This window comes from Chrysemys picta, chromosome 10 (assembly GCF_011386835.1).
Source record: "Chrysemys picta bellii isolate R12L10 chromosome 10, ASM1138683v2, whole genome shotgun sequence".
Taxonomy (NCBI): Eukaryota; Metazoa; Chordata; order Testudines; family Emydidae; genus Chrysemys; species Chrysemys picta.
In genome coordinates this window covers 48,675,037-48,698,195 of record NC_088800.1, presented here as the reverse complement: position 1 = coordinate 48,698,195, position 23,159 = coordinate 48,675,037, and the positions used below count along the sequence as shown (strand labels likewise).

General features: G+C 48.0%; 1 protein-coding gene across 2 annotated transcripts; it reads right to left on the bottom strand.

The window, feature by feature from the left end:
- Positions 1-701: 701 nt before the first annotated feature.
- NME3 (NME/NM23 nucleoside diphosphate kinase 3) lies at positions 702-21,653 on the bottom strand. Of its 2 annotated transcripts, none has more exons than XM_005294372.3 (5): positions 11,177-21,653; positions 7,322-7,456; positions 5,464-5,565; positions 5,013-5,125; positions 702-1,454 (listed from the first exon to the last, which is right to left on the bottom strand). In XM_005294372.3, exons 1-5 carry the CDS (start codon positions 11,216-11,218, stop codon positions 1,337-1,339), a joined length of 510 nt encoding a protein of 169 aa, XP_005294429.1. In that variant the 5' UTR covers positions 11,219-21,653; the 3' UTR covers positions 702-1,336. The 2 variants fall into 2 exon arrangements, with proteins under 2 accessions (XP_005294429.1, XP_008172166.1); XM_008173944.4 differs by having other exon boundaries at positions 7,322-7,445; positions 11,166-11,340.
- Between the last annotated feature and the right edge of the window lie 1,506 nt (positions 21,654-23,159).

Here is a 23,159-nt window from a genome sequence, read left to right as displayed (position 1 = left end):
AGGGTGGTGAAGCACTGGAATGGGTTATCTAGGGAGGTAGTAGAATCTCCATCCTTAGAGGTTTTTAAGGCCCGGCTTGACAAAGCCCTGGCTGGGATGATTTAGTTGGTGTTGGTCCTGCTTTGAGCAGGGGGTTGGACTAGATGACCTCCTGAGGTCTCTTCCAACCCTAATCTTCTATGATTCTATGACACAATGTGGGGGCATATTATCCCACATCTGCCTACGAAAGGGTTCTTACACCATCCTCTAAAGCAACTTGTTTTGGCCCCTGTCAGAGATAGGATACTAGAGTAGATGGACCAGTCGTTGATCCAGTCTGCAGTTCCTATGAGCTAGAATGCTCCCTGGCTGTATAAATGGGACTATTTACTAGGAAGGTAATATTACCTCTGTATGTGGGATTAGTAAGACCACTACTAGAATACTGTGTCCAATTCTGGTGCCACAACTCATGAAGGATGTTGGAAAATTGGAAAGGGTTTGGAAGGGTGCAACAAGACAGATTTGAGGGCTTGAAAACCCACCTTACAGTGAAAGATTGAAGAAGCACAATCTATTTCACTTATGAAGAGGTGACTTGATCACCACCACTAAGTATCTGCCCAGAGATATTTCTGATAGTAGAGCAGTCTTATCTCACAGGCATAACAAGATCCAGTGTAGGTGCACAGTTTGAGACTGAAAATAAGGTACGCATTTTTAACAGCAAGAGTAATTAACCATTGGAACAATGATCTTTAAATCAAGATTGGATATGCTCCAGCTCAACCAAAAATTATGGGCTTGATGCAAGAATTACTGGGTGAGGTTTCCTGGTCCGTGTTATGCAGAAGGTCAGACAAGATCATCCAATGGGTTCCTTCTAATCAAAATCTTCAAATTGCTCAACTTTCACTCTCTTACTGCTTGTGATGTCATCATATCAATAGTTCTCCAATCACCAGAGAGTCTTCAATAGTAGACAGGGCCTAAAATTCTAATGTAATTTTCAGGTCTTTTCTATACATTATAAAGATGCCAAAGGCACAAGCCCATTTTTCTTTCCTTTGCAGGTCACCTTGAACCCCTTGGGATTTTAGGATGCTGCAGAGCAGCGACAGAACCAGACCAGCAGCACCAAGTAGCTACTATCCCAGAGAGCTGCGATTTAGTCAGTTACCAGAGCACAAAAGACTTCCCACTACCCCTCCACCCACCTCTAGATAGAAACACCCTATGAAAAAAACACACTATCAGAGAGTCCAGTGTGACTCCAGAGAAGGAGAAATGGAAATGGATGGGTTCGTACTGTGCCTGAGCGTCAGCAAGATACCCTTCCCCCAGACCATTCTTATTACTCATAGATCCAGTGCTCAGTGCTGTCCGCCCAGCAGGTCAGCTTGTCTGTGTGGAACCAGAGCGAAATCTCCCGCCGGGCACTCTCGATTGAGTCGCTGCCATGAATCACATTCCTGTGGAGAAGGAGAATGAGTACTCTCCAAGTCAGACACAACAGGGAACTAGAGCCAGAAGTAATTTCATCTTGGCTAAAATAATAAAGTTTGCTGAACAAGTGTCATCTTGTTGCATTCCTACCTGAACAATCCTCATGTTCCTTCCCATTCCTCAGAGCCCTACCCCAGAGCCATGCAGCTTCTGGCTGTGGGCAGGACATGCCAGTTATTCTGTGGCATGCAGGGCTGATAAGAGGGGGGGGAAGCCGATACAAATTACGGGGGCCCGGCGGTCCAGAAGGGGGCCTGGGGCCCGGCTTTCCCCACCTCTCGTTGGCCCTGTTTAGTCGGTCCACCCTTGCTGGGGGGGGCCCCAAAATTTTTTTTCACAGGGGCCCGAACCCGCTCTCGGCGGCCCTGGTGGCATGTGGGAGCTGCCAGTTCCCACCAGTCCCCTCCCCTAAATCATGTCACCAAAGCAACAACAGTGCCTACAGCTAACCCATCTTCTGATTTTCTTAGAGTACTCCATATTTTTTATACAGTATAATCTCTTCTAATCTACAGTAACAGCTGCTGCTCTGGCTTCATGAAGGGCTGAAAGTGCCTTTTTTATATGTAGTGCTGCTTGTTTTTACATTAGAAATTCAAGTCTTCTGACCCCTGTTTTTCCCCTGGAAGACTCTATGGAGAACTGGTAAGTTTGACATCAGATGCCAAGGAAATGAAACCTATATAAGGAGGGATGTGAGCTTCATTTAGGCGTTGGCTACACTGAGAATTAGCCCTGATTTCAGCCAATTGGTGAGGCTTCATTGATGGAAACCCCTAGTGTAGCCAGGGCCTCAGACTATTCAGGACTCTTGCTTGTCTTTTAACACCTAACTAACTCATATGCCTGACTAAGGGCTAGGAGACAGCTCATCTATTACACTGAGCATTACCACCACTTCAGTTAATAGCTGGGAGTGCTCCCCACCATGGCTCTGGGAGCTTCAAGAAGCTATATGATAGTTATATGGTAAAAGCCAAGCAGAACACCCCTCACTTTTTTGTTTTAATAGAAAAAAGCATAAAGCAGCAAGAAAGAGCATAAACTCTGCTCTTCTCCACGGCTCATCCTGAGACCAAAGAGGCAGTTTAAGCATAGTGCTCTTCATGGCCAAACGTACTATGCAAAGTATTATGCCACAAGAGATGGGCATGGTCTGAGCACAGGACTGGGAGCCAGATACTCCCAACATCTAATCCTGGCTCTGACACAGATTCCCTTTGTGGCCTTGGGCGGGTCCATGCACTCTCCCTGCCTCAGTGTCCCCACGTGTAAAAAGGAGATTATTCTTCTCTCCCTCAGTAGGGTGTTGTGAGGATCAGTTGAGTGCCCGTACAGCATACTTAAGATAAAAATTGCTATGGAAGTGTGAAGTGGCAGATGCGTCTCAGTCAAGAAGGGGTTAAAGAGCTCCCTGGGGGACAATCAGCCCCACCCCAATGCACCACACCAGTGAGGCTTGTCAAGCCTGGAGAGAGGCAGGGTCCCTGTTCAGTTTGGGTGGCACTCAGAAAGAAGGGCTGGAACTCAGAGCTCCCCAGGCTGAGGAAGCAGGAGTTGCTGTGAGGCCCTCTTCTCCTTTTGCTTTCGGAAGGCTCTGGACTCTGTCTTTTGTGAGATGCGGCAGCATCCTGACTTTTTTATTTTATAGAATCATAGAATATCAGGGTTGGAAGGGACCTCAGGAGGTCACTTAGTCCAACCCCCTGCTCAAAGCAGGACCTAAACCCAACTAAATCATCACAGCCAGGGCTTTGTCAAGCCTGACCTTAAAAACCTCTAAGGAAGGAGATTCCACCACCTCCCTAGGTAACCCATTCCAGTGCTTCACCACCCTCCTAGTGAAAAAGTTTTTCCTAATATCCAACCTAAACCTCCTTCACTGCAACTTGAGACCATTATGCCTTGTTCTATCATCTGGTACCACTGAGAATAGTCTAGATCCATCCTCTTTGGAACCCACTTTCAGGTAGTTGAAACAGCTATCAAATCCTCCTTCATTTTTCTCTTCTGCAGACTAAATAATCCCAGTTCCCTCAGCCTCTCCTCATAAATCACGTGCTCCAGCCCCTAATCATTTTTGTTGCCTTCCGCTGGACTCTTTCCAATTTTTCCACATCCTTCTTGTAGTGTGGGGCCCAAAACTGAACAGAGTACTCCAGATGAGGCCTCATCAATGCTGAATAGAGGGGAATGATCACATCCCTCGATCTGCTGGCAATACTCCTATTTATACAGCCCAAAAGACCGTTAGCCTTCTTGGCAACAAGGGCACACTGTTGACTCATATCCAGCTTCTCGTCCACTGTAACCCCTAGATCCACTGCTGCCTAGCCACTCGGTCCCCAGTCTGTAGCAGTGCATGGGATTCTTACGTCCTAAGTGCAGGACTCTGCACTTGTCCTTGTTGAACCTCATCAGATTTCTTTTGGCCCAATCCTCCAATTTGTCTCGGTCCTTCTGCATCCTATCCCTACCCTCCAACGTATCTACCACTCCTCCCAGTTTAGTGTCATCTGCAAACTTGCTGAGGGTGCAATCCATGCCATCCTCCAGATCATTAATGAAGATATTGAACAAAACCGGTCCCAGGACCGACCCTTGGGGCACTCCGCTTGATATCAGCTGCCAACTAGACATGGAGCCATTGATCACCACCCATTGAGCCTGACAATCTAGCCAGCTTTCTATCCACCTTATAGTCCATTCATCCAGCCCATACTTTTTTAACTTGTTGGCAAGAATACTGTGGGAGACTGTATCAAAAGCTTTGCTAAAGTCAAGTAATAACACATCCACTGCTTTCCCCTCATCCACAGACCCAGTTATCTCATCATAGAAAGCAATTAGGTTAGTGAGGCATGACTTGTCCTTGGTGAATCCATGCTGACTGTTCCTGATCACTTTCCTCTCCTCAAAGTGCTTCAAAATTGATTCCTTGAGGACCTGCTCCATGATTTTTCCAGGGACTGAAGTGAGGCTACTTTATGTAGCCTCCCAACCACCCCACTCCTAAACAGCACAGTCAGAGGACTGGACTCTGGGATGACCCCACAGCAATGCTGTGGTCCAGGGAGGGACTGCTGAGATGAGTGGTGCCTACCCTCTCCTCAAGGGGGCACCAGAAAGTTATGGTTCAACATGGTGTTATTAGTTTTGGCCCCAAACAAGGAGATCTCAGGTTTAACTCCAAACTGGCCATACCATTAGGGTAAAAATCCCTAAAATGCTGCACAAAATTGGCTACTTTACACAAGATGGAGAATCCCACCCTGCCACAGACGATCTGGGCTTTGTTCTCTTGCTGCCTAGGTTGGGAGCCAGGCAGAATAAGGTGTGCTCATCGCTCACAAGTGATCCTTTGACAGGAGCATTGAGAGCTGACTCCAAAGGCTCTCCCCCATCTTCCCCCTCAGTCAGGGGGAGAGTAACTGGGACATGGAGCAGAATGCAGAAGAAGCCTCCTCCCACCTGCAACAGGGACACAGAGGATTCCCCAGCAAAAACAAACCCAAGGCTCTCACTTGCTGACTTCAATGCAGAAGTCCCCTTGGATGGTGCCGGGTCTGGAATCGGCAGGGTTAGTTTCTCCAATCATTGCATAAGCCGTCTTTACCACATCCAGCCCCTGCCAGACCTACAAGACAGCACAGCAAGAGTCAGCTTCCGCAGCTTGCTGAGCAGCAAGGCCAAATCCTGCCCTAAGCACCCTCTAGCTAACTCCACCACCTCGTATGAGTACGCCTGGAGGTAAGTCAGGGCAGAATCTGCCGCAAGAAAGCCTATGATTATCTGTTTGAATAAAATAAAGACGTGCACAGGTTTCACTTTTACATGCAACAATGTAACACTTCAGCCAGAGGATCTGGCAGAAGGGTATGAAAGGAAGATCGAATGGCCTCAAGTTCAATGCTAATTGCACTTGCATTTGATATCGGTTTCAGGGAATGAAAGGGGCCCCTGGCCAGTACTCACCATGGCTACAATAGGACCCGATCTCATGTACTCCACCAGGTGGCTGTAGAAGGGGCAATCACGGAGGGCTATATAATGCTCCTTCAGCAAGTCTTCCGAGGCCTGGGCACAAACACAGCACATGATCTAGTTTGCTTTTATAGAATGGGACTGTCCTAAAATGGCTTATAATGGCTGTTCTGGTGGACAGAAGAGTCCACTTTGGAAGTGGCGTTTAGGTACCCTTCCCTGCTCTGAGGGCTGGATTCCTGAATTCTGCAGTGCAGCTGGGAGGAGGAAATCAAGCTCATCAGGAAGGAACAACTGCCAGGTGAATATGGATCAGTGTTCATTCCTCATCTGGGGAATCCCATTTTCTTCCTTCAGTTCAGTTCTCACTCATTTTCTGTGTATAGCCTCACAGTACCTTTCGGGATTCAGTTAATCAACAGGGGCAGAATTTGGGCTCTGTTCAGAACAGGCTATCTGCAATGCAGTCCTTTAGATAACAGCAAGAGTCTATTACACTGACGATGAAAAAATAAGTTTCCATTACAGGTCCATTTTCATAGGTCCATAACAAATGCTGCAAAACAGAGTTACAGTGGAACAGCCTATATGACAGTCCATTGCATAAGACAGATTGGGGCAGGGTACTCCAAAAAAAAAAAAAAAGGAAGACAGTAAATTCGCAAAGGTGACTAAATGATTTTGGATCCCAAGTGCTTCAAGTTGCTTTTGGAAATGAGACTTAGGAGCTCAACTCCCATTGACTGTCAATGAGATTTAGGTGCCTAAATCACTTTTGAAAATAAGACTAAAGTGCTTTGGAAAACTTGACCCTGAATGGTGGTGGCCAGAAAAAGATCCAAATTAAATCACCCTAGCTGGACTGGCTACCTGCACGGAGACAGAACTAGGGAGCTTTCCTTTCATTTCCTGTCTCCATCTAGTGGAGCAGCTCTGATACCAGGCGTTTCTGAACTTTGTTATTCGTGGCCTAGTGGATAGAGCAATAGAGTGTGACTCAGGTGGCAGGCATACTTAATCCTGCCCCAGAGCAGGGGGCTAAACTAGATGACCTCTTGAGGTCTCTTCCAGCCCCACAGTTCTTTGCTTCTATGGATTCTATTGCCAGCACTGCCTCTGGCTGGCTGGGTGACCTTAGGCCAGCTGTTCTCAACCCGCAGCCCAGTTAGCACACAGCTGCGTCCCAGCTCAGCTGGGTGCTAAGGGCTGACCTGCATGCAGGGGTCTGCCAGGTTCCTGGCCCGCCCCGCATGGTGGGAGTCCAGGATTGGGACTGCCGGCCAGCCCCGCAGGGTCAGGCACCAGGGGTCCAGGACAGCCGCGCAGCACGGGTCCGGGGTCCAGGGCAGCCGCGTAACACGGGTCCGGGGTCCAGGGCAGCCGTGCAGCACGGGTCCGGGGCAGCCGGCCCACCCCACAAGGTCTGGGGCTGCCAGCACGCCCTCCAAGCTCTGGGGTGGGCAGCCGGTGGGCCGCATATGGCAGGGGTGCTGCCCTGCCACCCGGCCCCTGTAGCCCAGGTAACACATCGTGGGCTGCATATGCGGCCCACAATGTGTAATAAGTTGAGAACCACTGCCTTTGGCAAGTAACTTCCCCTCTCTGTGCTTCAGTTTCCTCATATGTAAAATGGGGATCAGGATACTGACCTATGCAAGATTTGAGATTTACTGATAAAAAATGCTATATAAAAACTAGGTATTATTTACAAAGCACATCAGCAAGCAGGGTGCAAGCAGGTCCCTGCTGCAAAAGTCTAAAGCCCCAAGACAGAGCATACACAGAGTGAGGCATGGACTGGACCTTTAAAGGGTGCCAGGACAGCCCTTGCTCTGCCAGCTCCTCTCACCTGCATGAGTTTCATTCCCACCAGTTTGAAGCCCTTCTTTTCAAAGCGCCTGATGATCTCCCCTATGAGATGCCGCTGCACCCCATCTGGCTTGATGGCTAGGAAGGTGCGCTCATTTACTCCAGTGCAAGCGGAAAGCAGATGAGGAGGAGGAGGAACACTTAGGGCTAGAGCAAACCTCAGCATGCGTTCAGGGTCAGAGGGGTCACTACAACCAGGATCAAGGAATTAAAAAATAAAACCAGAGATAAGGGAAGAGGCAGATGCTGCTAAGGTAGGGACTCAAATAGGAATGGGGCATAGCTTACCATCAGTTTGGATTGTAAAACTGGTTTCATATATGGCAAAGGTTGGAGGAGACAAAAGTCAGATGTTTGCAGACAGCCCCTTTCCCACTGTGAGATAGAGACAGTCCAATACTGGAATGAGACAGGAGTGCTCTGGGGGTTAGTGGCACACATACAGTAGGGACTCTGGAAGTTAGAGCAATGGAGAGAACCTCTTTCCCCATGGCAAAGACAGGGAACTCTGGGAAGGAGTTGTTTCCAACCATGTAATCCTTTGCAAGGGGTAGCAGGCAGTCTGGTGGGTAGGGGGGGGTGGAGCTGAGGGGTGGAGAGGACATCCTCCTGAGGTGGACTGGGAAAGCCCTGGTGGCTACAGAGAGCGATATCCAACCACAGACTTGCATTAGATTTTAGTTCCTTTGCTCCTATAGAATCTGGGTCCACTTGTCCTGATACCCAGCGGTGAGCTTTCCTGCTCCAGTTCCAATCCTTCTTGGACTGAACACAGAGAAGAGTCAGCACCTGTTACATTTATCAGCATTTATTGCATCCTAATCAAGTCCCACATATTTTAATAAATCCACTCCCCTTAATTAAAGAAACAAAAATAAAAGCCACTGAATGCATGGCCTTTTAAATTCAAGAAATCCACCATCACAGACAGACTTACTCTGGGTTTCAAAAACTGGACAAAACATTATGCTATGTAATCTGAGTGAGCATGTAACAAGTCTGGGAGTTTTCCAGCCCTAATATTGCTTGATATTTGAATTTGAAATCAAGCTACCATAGGCCTCCTCAAGCGATCTGAATTTAAATCTAAACTAAAAGGCTTGTGAAAATAATCAGGGGATCTGACTGAATCATTTTTTTAAACAGGTTTCAGAGTAGCAGCCGTGTTAGTCTGTATCCGCAAAAAGAACAGGAGTACTTGTGGCACCTCAGAGACTAACACATTTATTAGAGCATAAGCTTTCGTGGGCTACTGCCCACTTCTTCGGATGCATATAGAGTGGAACATATATTGAGGAGATATATATACACACACACATACAGAGAGCATGAACAGGTGGGAGTTGTCTTACCAACTCTGAGAGGCCAATTAAGTAAGAGAAAAATTTTTTTTTGAAGTGATAATCAAGCTAGCCCAGTACAGACAGTTTGATAAGAAGTGTGAGAATACTTACAAGGGGAGATAGATTCAATGTTTGTAATGGCTCAGCCATTCCCAGTCCTTATTCAATCCTGAGTTGATTGTATCTAGTTTGCATATCAATTCCAGCTCAGCAGTCTCCCGTTGGAGTCTGTTTTTGAAGTTTTTGATGGTATGGCTGATGTGATTAGGTCCCATGATGATGTCACTTGAATAGATATGTGGACAGAGTTGGCATCGGGCTTTGTTACAAGGATAGGTTCCTGGGTTAGTGTTTTTGTTCAGTGATGTGTGGTTGCTGGTGAGTATTTGCTTTAGGTTGGGGGGTTGTCTGTAAGTGAGGACAGGTCTGTCTCCCAAGATCTGTGAGAGTAAAGGATCATCTTTCAGGATAAGTTGTAGATCTCTGATGATGCGCTGGAGAGGTTTTAGTTGGGGGCTGAAGGTGACAGCTAGTGGTGTTCTGTTCTTTTCTTTGTTGGGCCTATCTTGTAGGAGGTGACTTCTGGGTACTCGTCTGGCTCTGTCAATCTGTTTTTTCACTTCAGCAGGTGGGTATTGTAGTTTTAAGAATGCTTGATAGAGATCGTGTAGGTGCTTGTCTCTATCTGAGGGATTTGGAGTAAATGCGGTTATATCTTAGAGCTTGGCTGTAGACAATGGATTGTGTGGTGTGTCCTGGATGGAAGCTGGAGGCATGTAGGTAAGTGTAACAGTCAGTAGGTTTCCGGTATAGGGTGGTATTTATGTGACCATCGCTTATTAGCACAGTAGTGTCCAGGAAATGGACCGCTTGTGTGGATTGATCTAGGCTGAGGTTGATGGTGGGATGGAAATTATTGAAATCATGGTGGAATTCCTCAAGGGCTTCTTTTCCATGGGTCCAGATGATGAAGATGTCATCAATGTAGCGCAAGTAGAGTAGGGGCGTTAGGGGACGAGAGCTAAGGAAGCGTTGTTCTAAGTCAGCCATAAAAATGTTGGCATACTGTGGGGCCATGCGGGTACCCATAGCAGTGCCACTGACTTGAAGGTATATATTGTCCCCAAATGTGAAATAGTTGTGGGTGAGGACAAAGTCACAAAGTTCAGCCACCAGATTAGCTGTGACATTATCGGGGATACTGTTCCTGATAGCTTGTAGTCCATCTTTGAGGAAACTACAATCCATCGGTGATCTTCCAGAAAACACCATCCTGGCCACTATGGATGTAGAAGCCCTCTACACCAATATTCCACACAAAGATGGACTACAAGCTATCAGGAACAGTATCCCCGATAATCAGGGGCTCGTTCACCTGCACATCTACCAATGTGATATATGCCATCATGTGCCAGCAATGCCCCTCTGCCATGTACATTGGCCAAACCGGACAGTCTCCAGAGCATGGATCAGGGGTGGCAAAAGTGTGGCTCGTGAGCCACATGCAGGTCTTTTACCGTTAAAAGTGCAGCTCACGGAGCGCCCTACATTTCCCCCCCCTTTTCCACCTACCAGATTGGGGGTGGGGGGAAGAGCTCAGGACCTCTGCCTTGCAGTGGGATGGTGGGATAGGGGCTTCTGCCCAATGGGGTGGGGAGGGAAGTCTCAGGGCTTCAGCCCCACCAGGCACACTGGCCAGGCCTCATGGCTTCAGCAGGAGCAGGGCTAAAGCCCTGAGCCACAACAGGTGCCTCCCATGGAGCTAAAGCCCAGAGCCCCGTCAGGCTCTTGTACTTCTGAAGATTGTTGTATGCAGCTAGGAGGATCAGTAAGTTTGGCCACCCCTGTCATAGATCACAGAGGCAGGCACTGTGTGGGCTCAGAATTAGAGAAAGGAGTCAAGAGGGACAGATTCTATTTCCTGCCTTGCTAAGGGATGACTATGAGACCTTGGGAGACTCCCTTCCCTTCTCCGTACCTCAGTTTCCCCACTTGTAAAATAAACTCCTATGGGGCCTCTTTGTTCCCTCCCTGAGCCTGATTACAAGCTTTATTCAGAGTGAACCAGCTGCAGTGAAATTCACTGCCACAAAGCAGGGTCGGGTACCACTCTGCTCTCAGTAGTGCTCTCAGTGTCTCATCAGCAGAGCAGGCACCTTGCCCCAAACAGCCACCTCTGTGCCAAGCCCTCCCCCACTTCCGCTCCGTGGGAGTAAATGGGGGAAGAGCTGTGAAAGTGGAAGGAGCTGAGTCAGGGGAGGCAAAGGGTGAGGAAGGGAGGTATTAGTGCCCCCCGTCTGTGTCCTCTCCCTGCCTGAGGGGGCATCTGCTCGACAATCCTCCTCCCCTTGCTGGTGAAGGATATCCCCTGACCCCCCATTCCCCTTGCCTGCTGGGGGACAACCCCTGAACTGCCACCCTTCTCCTCCTCCTGCCCCAGGAGGGGGCATCCCCCAGACAGCTCCCCACCCTGGGACGGGGCACTCACTGCTCTGGAAGATGTTGGCGAACACAGTAAGCACCAAGCAGATCATGGTGGCAGCCAGTGGAGGGAGCGGGCGCGTGCTGACCGGGCTAGGGCTGGGCGCATGGGCGATACCGCCTGGGCAGGGAACGCGCACGGGCCGCGGGACTGGAGGGAATGAGGACGCACAGTTACCTGGTAGCTATGCCTAGTGACACCAACAATTCCCTCCTTTGAGAACACTCAACAAACCTTTGGCAGAGTTTTCTCATACTCTAAAGATAAAATGTGATTAAGCTCCATGCAATTGGGATCATCAGTGAGAGGGTATAAAGGAACTTCTGGGGAATGTGAGGTACAAATCTTATGTATGAGCACTTTACAGCAAGCGAGCAAAAGAAAAAGAACAAAACATATCACAACACCTGTGAGCAAGAGGCGAATAATGCCTTCCCCTAGTCCTCCTAGACTAGGTAACCAACCCCAAAGGGAATCAAAAATAGTGGGTTCCCCTTCCTGGGCCTTCCACTGGTTCAAGGCCAATTCGGCTGACAAGATGTGCTTGTTAATATTCTGTGAAAACTCTGGGACATAGGTACAACATTCTTCTCCAATAAGGGCGCAGACCCCGCCCCGTGAGGCTAACACATAATCTAGGGCCTGGCGGTTTTGCAGAGCCAGCAATCAAAGCTGGTACAGCTCGGAGCTTATGCCTTTTTCTATGGCCAGGGTATTATTGGCAAACTGGGTGAGAAATTTAGAAAGTCTCCTGTAGAGTTGGGTTAGCCGTCCCACCCCATAAGTAGGGAGGAATATCATCCCAAACCTGTCTTCCTCTCCGATGGGTTCAATGGTAGCTCTCAAGGACCGATAGTACCTGGGGTGACCTGAGGGAGCCTGGGTGAGAACACGGAGGGGAGGAGCGAGATAGCCTTTGTAACAGCTACCATGCCAACCATGAGGAAGCCATTTATAGGCACTATTACCACAGACCCAGAATGCTTCACCATAACTAGCCTTTCAATTGTTACCTTGTAGGTCCCGTAGGGTGGCTTGTGGGGAAAGGGCAAAAAATGCAGTGCCGGTTTGCCAACCAGTGGCATTTAGTACAGGAACAGTGAGATTCATACCAGGACCAATATAAAATCTACATGTACTAATGCCGGCAAATCAGGTATGATTACTTGTACTGGCTTGCTGAAAACATATGAGACCAGTGGGTGGAGAGGTAGACGAATGGGCTGGGGCTTAAGAGTGCTACTATAGTGGGAATTCCAAGAGCCATTGGGTAGGCCATAAGGAGCTTCCGCAGTACAGTTAGATCACAAACTTAAATTGTCAGAGGTGCTGCTGCTGGTAACCATCCACCTTTGACAAAAGTCTGACCAATTTTGGGGAACTACTCTCCAGGGCAATCCAGCCGAATGGTGGGAAGTCTGGGCACATATCCAACAGTGGGAGAGATTGAACTCACGGGCAAAGGCTATTTTCAGGGCCTCATAGGTATTGGTAGCCATATCTGCAGGGATGGCTCCCCATCCTGCATGCGATGTGGGTGAAACAGTAGGTAACAGAAGGATTGCTTCTGTGACAAGAAGGAATGTTGTGAGAGACCCTAAACCTGAACCCATATTGTGATTACAACAACCCAAATGCCCAGAAGATAAAAATTATTGACACCAAACAAATCAAAAAAATAAAAGGACCAGGACTATAGGCTAGGTCGGCCTTCTGTGAATAGATAGAACCAATGCTCAGGGTTTTCGCGGGGAGTGCGCTGTGGCTGTTCAGAGAGATCACCAGGCATTCCCAGCTATCCCTACTGTCTTTTGAATAACAGCTTAAGTCCCAAATCGTCGCTGGCAGTCTTCTCTGCAGGCTGGACAGTCCACTGTTCAGGAGTGGGTATTGCTTTCAGTCGAGAGTGATGAATCCAGTTCTTGTGCCTTTCGACCTTTGCTGCCGTGTGGGAGACCAGCAAGATAGTGTGGGGTCCCTTCCACTTCTCTTGGAGAGGCTCGTCCTTCCAGGTCCGAACGAGAACGGAGTCACCAGGCTGTAAGGAGTGGACAGGGGCATCCAGCAGAAGAGGCTGTGAATCTTTGGTGTATCTGTGAAGAGAAGAAAGAACAGCAGACGGAGAGCACATGTACTGAGACAAGAAACCACACCCCATTTCCCACTCTCCTGCCGGAACCGGTGTACCGTTCAGAGGCCATGCTCTTCCAAACATAATTTCAAAGGGACTAAGCCCTAACCTGCCCTTGGGGAGAGCACGAATGCAGAGTAACACAAGGGGCAAAGCATCAGGCCACCTAAGAGAGGCCTCCTGACAGACCTTTGAGAGGTGTCGCTTGAGTGTCTGATTTGTGCGTTCCACTACTCCACTGGCTTGTGGTCGCCGTGGTGTGTGGAGCTTCCAGGGGATTTGCAAGGCACTTGATATCTTTTGAACAACTTGAGATGTGAAGTGTGTTCCGTTGTCAGATTCCATCCACTGGGGGAGTCCGAAGCGAGGAATAATCTCCTTGACAAACTTAAGATCCACCATTTTGGCAGTGTTGTTATGACATGGGAAGGCTTCGAGCCATCCGCTGAATTGATCCACCAAGACGAGGTGGTACCTGTACCCTTGGGTCCGGGGAAACTCAGTAAAGTCTATTTGCCACACCAATCCTGGGCCTGGGGTAGGTTCCAGGGTGGCTGGCAGCACTGCTACTCCTGGTCGAGGGTTGTTCTTTTGGCAGATTAAACATTCAGCCTGTACCTGTGATGCTAGGGGTTTAAGTCCAGAGGTTAGAAAATATTTATTCATAAGCTGGGTAAGAGCCTCTCTGCCTGCGTGGGTGGTTTGATGCAGTTTCTGCAACACTGGTCGGATCAGGCCCTTGGGCAGGAGGATTTTTCCCTCTGTGGAATAAAGCCATCCCTCCTTTTCCTGGAGACCGAGCCTGTCAGCCAGGTTTCTGTCATCATGGGAGTACTGAGGAGCTGCAAACTCACCTACTGATGGGATGAGGGCATGCATTTGGGCATTCGCCTCTGTTGGTGATTTCAGGGTAGCAGCACGCTTGGCTTCCCTGTCTGCTCTGGCATTGTCCTTAGTTACATCTTGATCTTCCTTTTGATGGGCTCTGCAATGCACCACTGCTATTGCTGAGGGGAGTTGTACCGCTTCTAACAGCTGGAGAATTTGAGACCCATGCTTAACCGGGGAGCCTTGGGCTGTTAGCATCCCTCTTTGCTTCCACAGATCAGCGTGAGCATGCAATACCCCAAAAGCATACTTTGAATCAGTAAAGATATTGACCCGTTTGTCTTTTGCCAGCTCGAGTGCACGAGTCAGGGCCACTAGTTCAGCAAGCTGGGCAGATGTCCCAGCAGGTAAACTCTCAGATTCCACGGTATCATGAAGGGTCACAATAGCATAACCCGCCCTCCTTTGCCCATCCACAATGGCACTACTGCCATCGGTATACCATTCCAAGTCAGCATTTGGGAGTAGTTGATCTTTTAAATCTGGGCGGCTGGAGTATTGGGCATCTATGATTTCCAGACAGTCATGTTCCTGCTTTTCTGTTTCTGGTAGCAGGATAGCTGGATTAAGAGAGGGACAGGTTTGCAGGGTAACTTCAGGGTTCTCTAACAGTTTCGCCTGGTACCGAGCAACCCCAGCCTGGGTGAGCCAGAGACCACCCTTACTGTTCAGCAGGGCTTGGACCATATGGGGAATATACACTTGCACAGTTCCTCCCAGTGTCAGTTTTTCAGCTTCCACAAGCACTAGGGCAGTGGCTGCGACCATCCGCAAGCATGCTGGCCACCCCTTTGCAACTTGATCCAGTTGTTTAGAGAAATATGCCACAGGATGTTTCCAGGTGCCTAATAACTGAGTAAGCACTCCCAGGGCCACCCCTTTTCTTTCATGCACATACAGCTGGAACGGCTTAGAGAGATCCGGCAGACCCAGGGCTGGGGCTTCCATCAACTTCCTTTTCAAGATTTTAAATGCCCTGTCCGCTTCTGAGGACCAGTGAAAGGGGTCATGATCTGCTCCCTTAACACATTCATACAGAGGTTTAGCCCACAGTCCATACTCCGGGATCCATATTATGCAAAAGCCTGCCATGCCCAAAAATGCCCTGAGCCGTTTACGGTTGCTTGGGATAGGAACTTGGCAGATAGCCTCCTTTCTTTCATTTGAGAGCTGCCTCTCTCCCTGCCTTATGTGAAATCCCAGATACTGTACTTCTGAGAGAGCAATTTGAACCTTGCTCCGAGCTATCCGATATCCTCGGAGTCCAACAAAGTTCAGGAGGCTCACAGTGGCTTTGAGACAAGGGATTAGACCCACAGCAGCAATTAGCAAGTCATCTACGTATTACAGGAGGAGGACTCTGTCTGAATTATTCCACTCCTCCAAGTCTCTGGCCAGAGCCTGGCCGAACAGAGTGAGGGAATTTTTAAATCCCTGAGCCAATACCGTCCAGCAAAGCTGCTTTTTAACCCTTCTGTTGTCCTCCCACTCGAAGGAGAATATCTCCTGAGATTGGGTGTCGACTGGAATCGTGAAAAAATAGTCTTTTAAATCTAGGACCGAGAAATGGGTATACTGCCCCCCTTTTCTTGGTTTTCAGCCAAGTCTTAGATGTGAACAATTTCCTTGGATGGGGCCAGCATGACTGAGCTTGCTATTTTCCAGTTAACTCGTTCTGTTCTTTTTCCTTCTCCCTTTCTTGGCTTCTTTTAACCTACAAAGGAACCTTCCACTCTTCACTCATACACCTTTTCCCAACAATGAACACATACACATTGCCATTATACACCCTTTCAGTAAAATAACTTCTATACAGAGCTTTGAAGCAACAAACCAGGACAAGCACACCCACTTTTGAGGATTCCACTCGGTACAACCTCTGGCGTCCAATAGCTTTCCTTTTTAAACCTTAAATGCCTTCTCTGTGCCTCCTCCTTAGCCTTAGCTATAACCTGATTCCGCTCCACCTCAGACAACAAGGTTCTCATAAGTATATTGCAATCAACCCAGTCAGGCTTATGGCTAGCTAGACACCCTTCAAAGATTGAAATAAACTTGATTGGATTCGTTGAGAATTCCCCTGCTTCTGCCTTAAAGGCAGCTAGGTGCACTGGGTTAAAGGGAACATGAGAATACACTGGCACAATCTGGGCTGCACGATCCTGTGTTCCTGGACGGGCTACCACATTCTCAGTAATCAACGGATACAATCCCACCGAGGGGGCACTCTCTGGAGCCTGTGGGGGTGTTGGAGCCGAAGGGGATACCAATTCTGCCATTACAACTATGGGAGGATTCTGGGGATTAGCAGCAGGTACTACCGAGTTTGTCGGAGTCAAATGGCACTTGTGCAAAATATCAGGCCTATTTCTTAACATCATAAACGTATACGCATAGAGATGTTCATTCCATTTACCAGTTCGCTGACAAAACAAAAGTAACTGAAGGATTGTGTTGTAATTAAGTGATCCTTCCGGTGGCCACCTTTCCTGGCACTCTAGCTGATATTGAGGCCAGTCAACTGTACAGAACCTTTTTAATTTACTCCTAAGCATCGAATCTGACCCAAACACATCCCAATTTGCTAGAATGCATTCTAAGGGCGTACACTGTGCCCCGCCGGCTGTACTCTGACCCTGCCCCATACTCTAGGGAGACACTGGGCGTCCCCAGGTCAAAACAGGTAAAGTCCCCACTGGACTGTTTCTACCTTATCCAAGGGTCCGGTTCCTCACCGTCGCCCACAACTGCTTCTCCACTGTCCGAGCGCGTTGCACCATTGTGCCCTCCGGGGTCGATCACACCACGTCTCCGCTGAGGCCCCCGATGAAGTCACCGGTGCGCGCTGGGCGTCAGTCGTCACCATAATCCGTCGGCCACCAGGAGGGATCCGGGCAAGGCTAAATTTCAACCTCGAGCCCCACGTTGGGCGCCAAAACTGTTACCGGCCCAGAGGGCCTGAGGGGGGCAACAGGGTTCGTTGCCCGGTGTGCATCGCACCAATAGACACATCAGGGTGGAGAAGCAAACCAAATTTATTCGAGATCTCGAAAAGGCACTCAGGAGACCAGCATGTCTCAAATCAAAAGCGCAGCAAATACAAGCAAGTTTCCCATTTTATATTCCAAGCTGTTTGTGTGCAAGCCTTTGTTCTGTTTCCCCCTTTACCCCTCCCTTCCCGACAGCAGTTACAGCAGGCATTACATTGTGGCATGTTAGAAAAGTTCTCGTCCGCATGTTTATCTTTGGCCTTGCAAGCTAAGACGTAGTAGGCTTCTCTCTCCCCTTTCCCCCCCCTATCACTATTGCTTCTGCTAGTGTGAGCGAAACTGCAGCTGTCTGCTAAAAAAAGCTGACCGTTATTCATATTCTGCTTCAGCATTTAGGCTGTTAGCATGGAGGCTGGTTAAAGTTCACAAGATGGAGTTACTGTGGCTCACTTAGACCCAGAGCAGGGGGGTTTCATCGGCACTTATGGCCTTCCACCCCCCCGAGTTACCTGGTAGCTATGCCTAGTGATGCCAACAGGGCCAGGAATGAAGGATTTGGAGTGGTGGAGGGGGCTCAGGGCTGAGGCAGGGGGTTGGGATGCAGGAGGGAGTGCAGGCTGGGGGATTGGGGTGCAGACTCTGGGAGGGAGTTAGGGTGAGGGAGGGGGTTTCAATGTGGGGCAGGGGATTGGGTGGGGGTACAGGTTCCGGCCCAGAAGCGCTTACCTTAGGATGCTTTTAGGAGGCGGCACAGTGGGGCTAAGGCAGGTTCCCTGTATGCCCTCGCTCTGTGTGGCTCCCAGAAGCAGCCGCCATGTCTGACCCCTAGGGGGCTCTGTGCACTGTCCGCGTCCACAGCTTCCCTGATCACCCCTCTGCCTAGGGGCTGCAGGGACATGCCAGCGGCTTCCAGGAGCTGCACAGAGCCAGGGCAGGCAGGGAGTCTGCCTTAGCCCTGTTGACTGGACTTTTAATAGCCCAGTCAGCAGTGCTGATCAGAGCCGCCAGGGTCTCTTTTCAACCGGGTGTTCTGGTTGAAAACTGGACATCTAGCAACCCTAGCCACTGTCCACTATAGCACCGGCTGCTTGCTGTTACCTTTAAAGCTCACATTTGCAACCCCGCTTCCCCAGTGGGAGTTGTGCACGCATCCCGGAAAGGGTCAGTGCATCTAAAACACCTTCTTACTTCAGAACACTTGGGTGCTCTGCAAGCTTTGCCACTGGTTAAAACACAAGAAAAATGTGTCAAGGATTTACCCCCTCCTTCCATGTGATAGCCACTCTGGAGGAAAAATGGTCTAAGGCCTAAACTTTGGTCAAGTAAACTGTATGTAGGGTCAGGTAAACTGTATATGTAACCTGGAGGGAAGGGGGAAGGTAAAAGGAAAAGGGTAAACAAAAACTAAAAAAACGAAAGTAACAGTTTGTAATTAATAGCTGTCAGGGGGCAAAGCAAGAAACCGCAAAGGGCAAAACTATTAAAAAAACAGAAAAAGCTTGCTTCGCTTTATCCCTTATATAAATGTAAAATGTTAAGAAAGTATATGTAATTTTGTGGTTTTATCCTATATAGGCTCTTGTATTTTATCCATCAGGGGGGTTCGGCTGCCTTGGCTAACTCCCCCATGCATGCATGTTTAATTAATCAATAAAGAAGCCTCAAATTGTCTAATCCAAAATAAACCGTGTGGTCAATTTTCCACAACAATTTGGGGGCTCGTCTGGGATCCACAAAAAACTCCTCCAGACTGAAAAACCGCAGGCAATCTCCCACTAAACCCAGGGCCCATCTAAAAGGTAAAAGACCTTTTAAAATCTCTATCATGGGTTTCTGGTGAAGTATTTGTCCGTAGGCTCAGGGTTGGGTAAGTTGCACGCTGAATCTAAACCTTTTGCTGACAGACACGCCTAACGCCCTTTTGTTTTGTCTTGTTCTGGTTATTTTGTGTCTGTCATAGGTTCGGGGCTGAAACCCCCCGAGGTAGGGGCCACTATAAACCCTGGGGAAATAAGTAAGGTCAATTACTCTGGTGCCCCCGGAGTGGCCCTCAGGTTGGCCAGCAAAAGTTCCCGCCAGCGGTAGGTTGGTGGTAAATGTCGTAAAACTAGCCGTAGGGGCTAAAAGCCAAAAAGGGCTGCTAGCCACCAGTAGGTGGGGTCTAGGGCCCAGCTAGGGTTGTGTGCCGGTGTTTATAGTAAGTAACTGTGGGTTGCAGGGTCCCTTTTCCTTGTTTCCCCCTGGGAGCCTTAAGCTCCCTCCCCCGCTGAAAGAGAGGGGGAGCCCCGAAAAACCGCCCGCCAACTCAAAGGCAGCAAAGTAACCAACTCCGTTCTCTTAAAAACGGGCTGGTGCTCTGTGCTGAAAAAAAGCGTGCGAAAACCAGTGTCTTTCTTCCCTGACCCCTTCCTAAACCGACCTTGCGACCAAGTTCCTGTCCCCAATTATCCCACTTGGAGTCTTGGGCTCCCTCCCCCGCTCGGAGAGAGGGGGAGTCCCAGGAATCCGCCCACCATCCCAGAAATACAAGGGTAGGCAACGCCGTTCTCTTAAAAACGGGCCGGTGCTCTTTGTCGGAAGGTGGTGTGCGGGGACCTCACCTTTCTGTCCTACCATTCTGGTGTAAATGCTAAAATAATTAAAAGTTACACCCCGACTAATGGTAACAGGGGGCAAAAGGGCACACGGTAAACGTGGTGTGTTTTGTTGTACGTTTTGTCCATTGTGCTAGCCTGTCTGTTAAGTGTTTTATATTTAGCCCTTTAAGGATGCCTGTCAGCTGGGTTGTAATTGTCTGCCAACTATCCATAATGGGGGCAGGGGGAATCTATGCAGATTCCCAGGCCAAAAAAGGGCACTCCTGCCGCGTACATGTACTCAAATTATGGTCCCTCAACCTGTAAATTTTTAAACAGGTGAAACTGGTACACTAAAAATAATCCTAGCCTGCAGTTCTGCCCAAACAAAACTAGCCCCCACCGGCTCCAAGGGCAAAAAATATCAAAAGCCCTTATATGTATCCCTCAAACAGTGTCTCCCCGTACTAAAAATATGTTCCCCTTGTGCCAATTCCCGGGCATTGGCTCTTCGGGTCAGGAAACCTTGGTGTCTGTGCATGCACCTTGGTCTCCCACGAAATTGTATAATTTAATTAAAATTTTTCCAAAAATAAAAAAAGACCCTGTTAAATTCCAAAAAAAAAATAAAAACTGTCATGCACTGTTATAACCCTGCCTGGGAGACTTAAACCAACTCTTAAAGAAAGTACTGCCCAGAAAAACATTAAATCGCCTTTATCAGGCAGCCCGGTGGCCCATAAAAAACCCAGACCACAACCAAAACACAATAAATAGAATTAAAAACAGGCTGTAAAAAGCAGTTCTTACAGTCTGCCCAAAAAAAGCAAATTGGGCCAAAATTAGCACCTGTAAACAAAGTAAAAATAAAAATTTAAATAAAACCCAACACTATCACCGCCACATTAAAACTAAGTTAATAACCCTCTAGCTCCAAAACATGCAGGAACCCCGCAATAGCCGCCCATTGCGGAGGAAAGGAAAAAGGCCAAACCAAGGTCCCCACCATCCATCTTCCCGGGGACCCAATAATGGCGCGTGTCACTATTGCAAACAAATGGGCCATTAAAAAAAAATGTCCCTATCGCCCTGGCCGCTCCACAAGCGGTGGGGTGGGCAACATTCTTGTGCCCCACCCCGTCTCTTTATCTCTAACCATTTCTGTCGGTCCTCTATTTAACTATTTATGTTTTCCCCCTCGGTCCTTGTTTACCGGTTAACCTTTTAAAAAAAAACTTGCTGTGTAAATTAAATTGTATAATCTGCTGTACCCCAAATGGTGTGTATCTAAACATGCCTAATCCCACTCACAATAAGATCCTGGCAGTTTTGCAAAAAAACACTCTAAAAAAGAAAACCAACCCCAGCCCTTCCTCGTTGCAACAGAAACTGCTGGCTAAGGTTCTCTTCCACCCCCTTATTGTGGGCTAATCATGCCAACCTGGTTGGGCACATTGAATCTGCCCAACCAGCTAAAATTCATTTAAACCCAGCAAAACCCCTTCCCAAAGTGCAGTAAAACCCTCTCTCAAACTAGACCAAAAAAATTTTTTACCTGTAATTACCTCCTTAATTCAACAAAAAGTGATTATTCCTACAGTCAGTAAGTGTAACTTCCCCGTTTTACCATGCTGTTCAGGCTGTTGTTCTTCCTTCCTTTCCCGTTGTCCCTAGCCCTGCTATTGTTCTTCCTTCCTTTCCCGTTGTCCCTAGCCCTGCTATTATCCTTTCTTATAATGCACCGGTGCTAAGGGGTTGTTACCGCCTCAAAAAAAAATGGTATTCAGTCCGAACATAAAAAATTAAGGTTATTATTAAATAAAATGCATCTAAATGTAATGTGTGTATGTAAATAGGTGTGTATAAATAAATAAAAGGGGGGGGTTAGTCAAAAAGCCCACCCTCCTTGCTAAATTGGTAGTAAAACCTGTGCCCATAAAAAAAAATAATGCAACCAAAAAAAAAAAAATCGGGCCCAGACAAGCAGGCAACCGCAGTTTAAAAAAGTAAAAAAAAAAAAAAAAGTAAAAAGTTAACTCTGTAGTTAAGCAGTAAAACTATGTACAAATGTTAAAAATAAATAAATAAATATTCTTGATTTCTTTGCAGCCATTCCTTTGGGAATGTCTGTAAATAATCCAGGCAAAAGGTTGTAAAAGTAAAATCATTGACTATAAAAAAGTTAGTCAAATTTACTAAAAAACACTACTGGTGTGTACAATCTTTGTTTTATAAGTTTAAAATAAATTAATGTTGTTTTGGGGTTATAAAACCAAAAAATATTTTTGCCAAACAAAAAAAACTAGTGTTGTTTAATTTTGGTATTTAGCATTTAATCCTTAAGGTAACTTAATGTGTTACAAAATTTAAATTGTTGTTTTTTAATAAAAAAACAAAATTGTGGCTGCAGCAGGGCAAAGCCAAAAAAATAAAAAATAAAATTAAATCTGTTTTGGTAACAAATAGCAAATAAAAGCTATAATCAGTGCCCCACACTAAGGCCTGGTCTACACTAGGCGTTTATGTCGAAGTTAGCACCGTTACATCGAATTAACGCTGCACCCGTCCACACTGCGATGCTATTTAGTTCGACATAGAGGTCTCTTTAATTCGACTTCTGTACTCCTCCCGACGAGGGGAGTAGCGCTAAATTCGACATGGCCATGTCGAATTAGGCTAGGTGTGGATGGAAATCGACACTAATAGCTCCGGGAGCTATCCCACAGTGCACCACTCTGTTGACGCTCTGGACAGCAGTGCGAGCTCGGATGCTCTGACCAGCCACACAGGAAAAGCCCCGGGAAAATTTGAATTGGAATTCCTTTTCCTGTCTGGCCAGTTTGAATCTCATTTCCTGTCTGGACATCGTGGCGAGCACAGCAGCACTGGCAACGATGCAGAGCTCTCCAGCAGTGATGGCCGTGCAGTCTGTGAATAGAAAGAGGGCCCCAGCATGGACTGATCGGGAAGTCTTGGATCTCATCGCTGTGTGGGGCGATGAGTCCGTGCTTTCCGAGCTGCGATCCAAAAGAAGGAATGCAAAGATCTACGAGAAGATCTCTAAAGACATGTCAGAGAGAGGATACAGCCGGGATGCAACGCAGTGCCGCGTGAAAATCAAGGAGCTGAGACAAGGCTACCAGAAGACCAAAGAGGCAAACGGACGCTCCGGATCCCATCCCCAGACATCCCGTTTCTACGAGGCACTGCATTCCATCCTCGGTGCAGCCACCACCACTACCCCACCAGTGACCGTGGACTCTGAGGATGGGATAGTGTCCACGGCCGGTTCCTCGGACATGTTAGGGGACGGGGAAGATGAGGAAGGAGATGAGGAGGGCGAGGCAGTCGGCAGCGCTCACAACGCTGATTTCCCCGACAGCCAGGATCTCTTCATCACCCTTACAG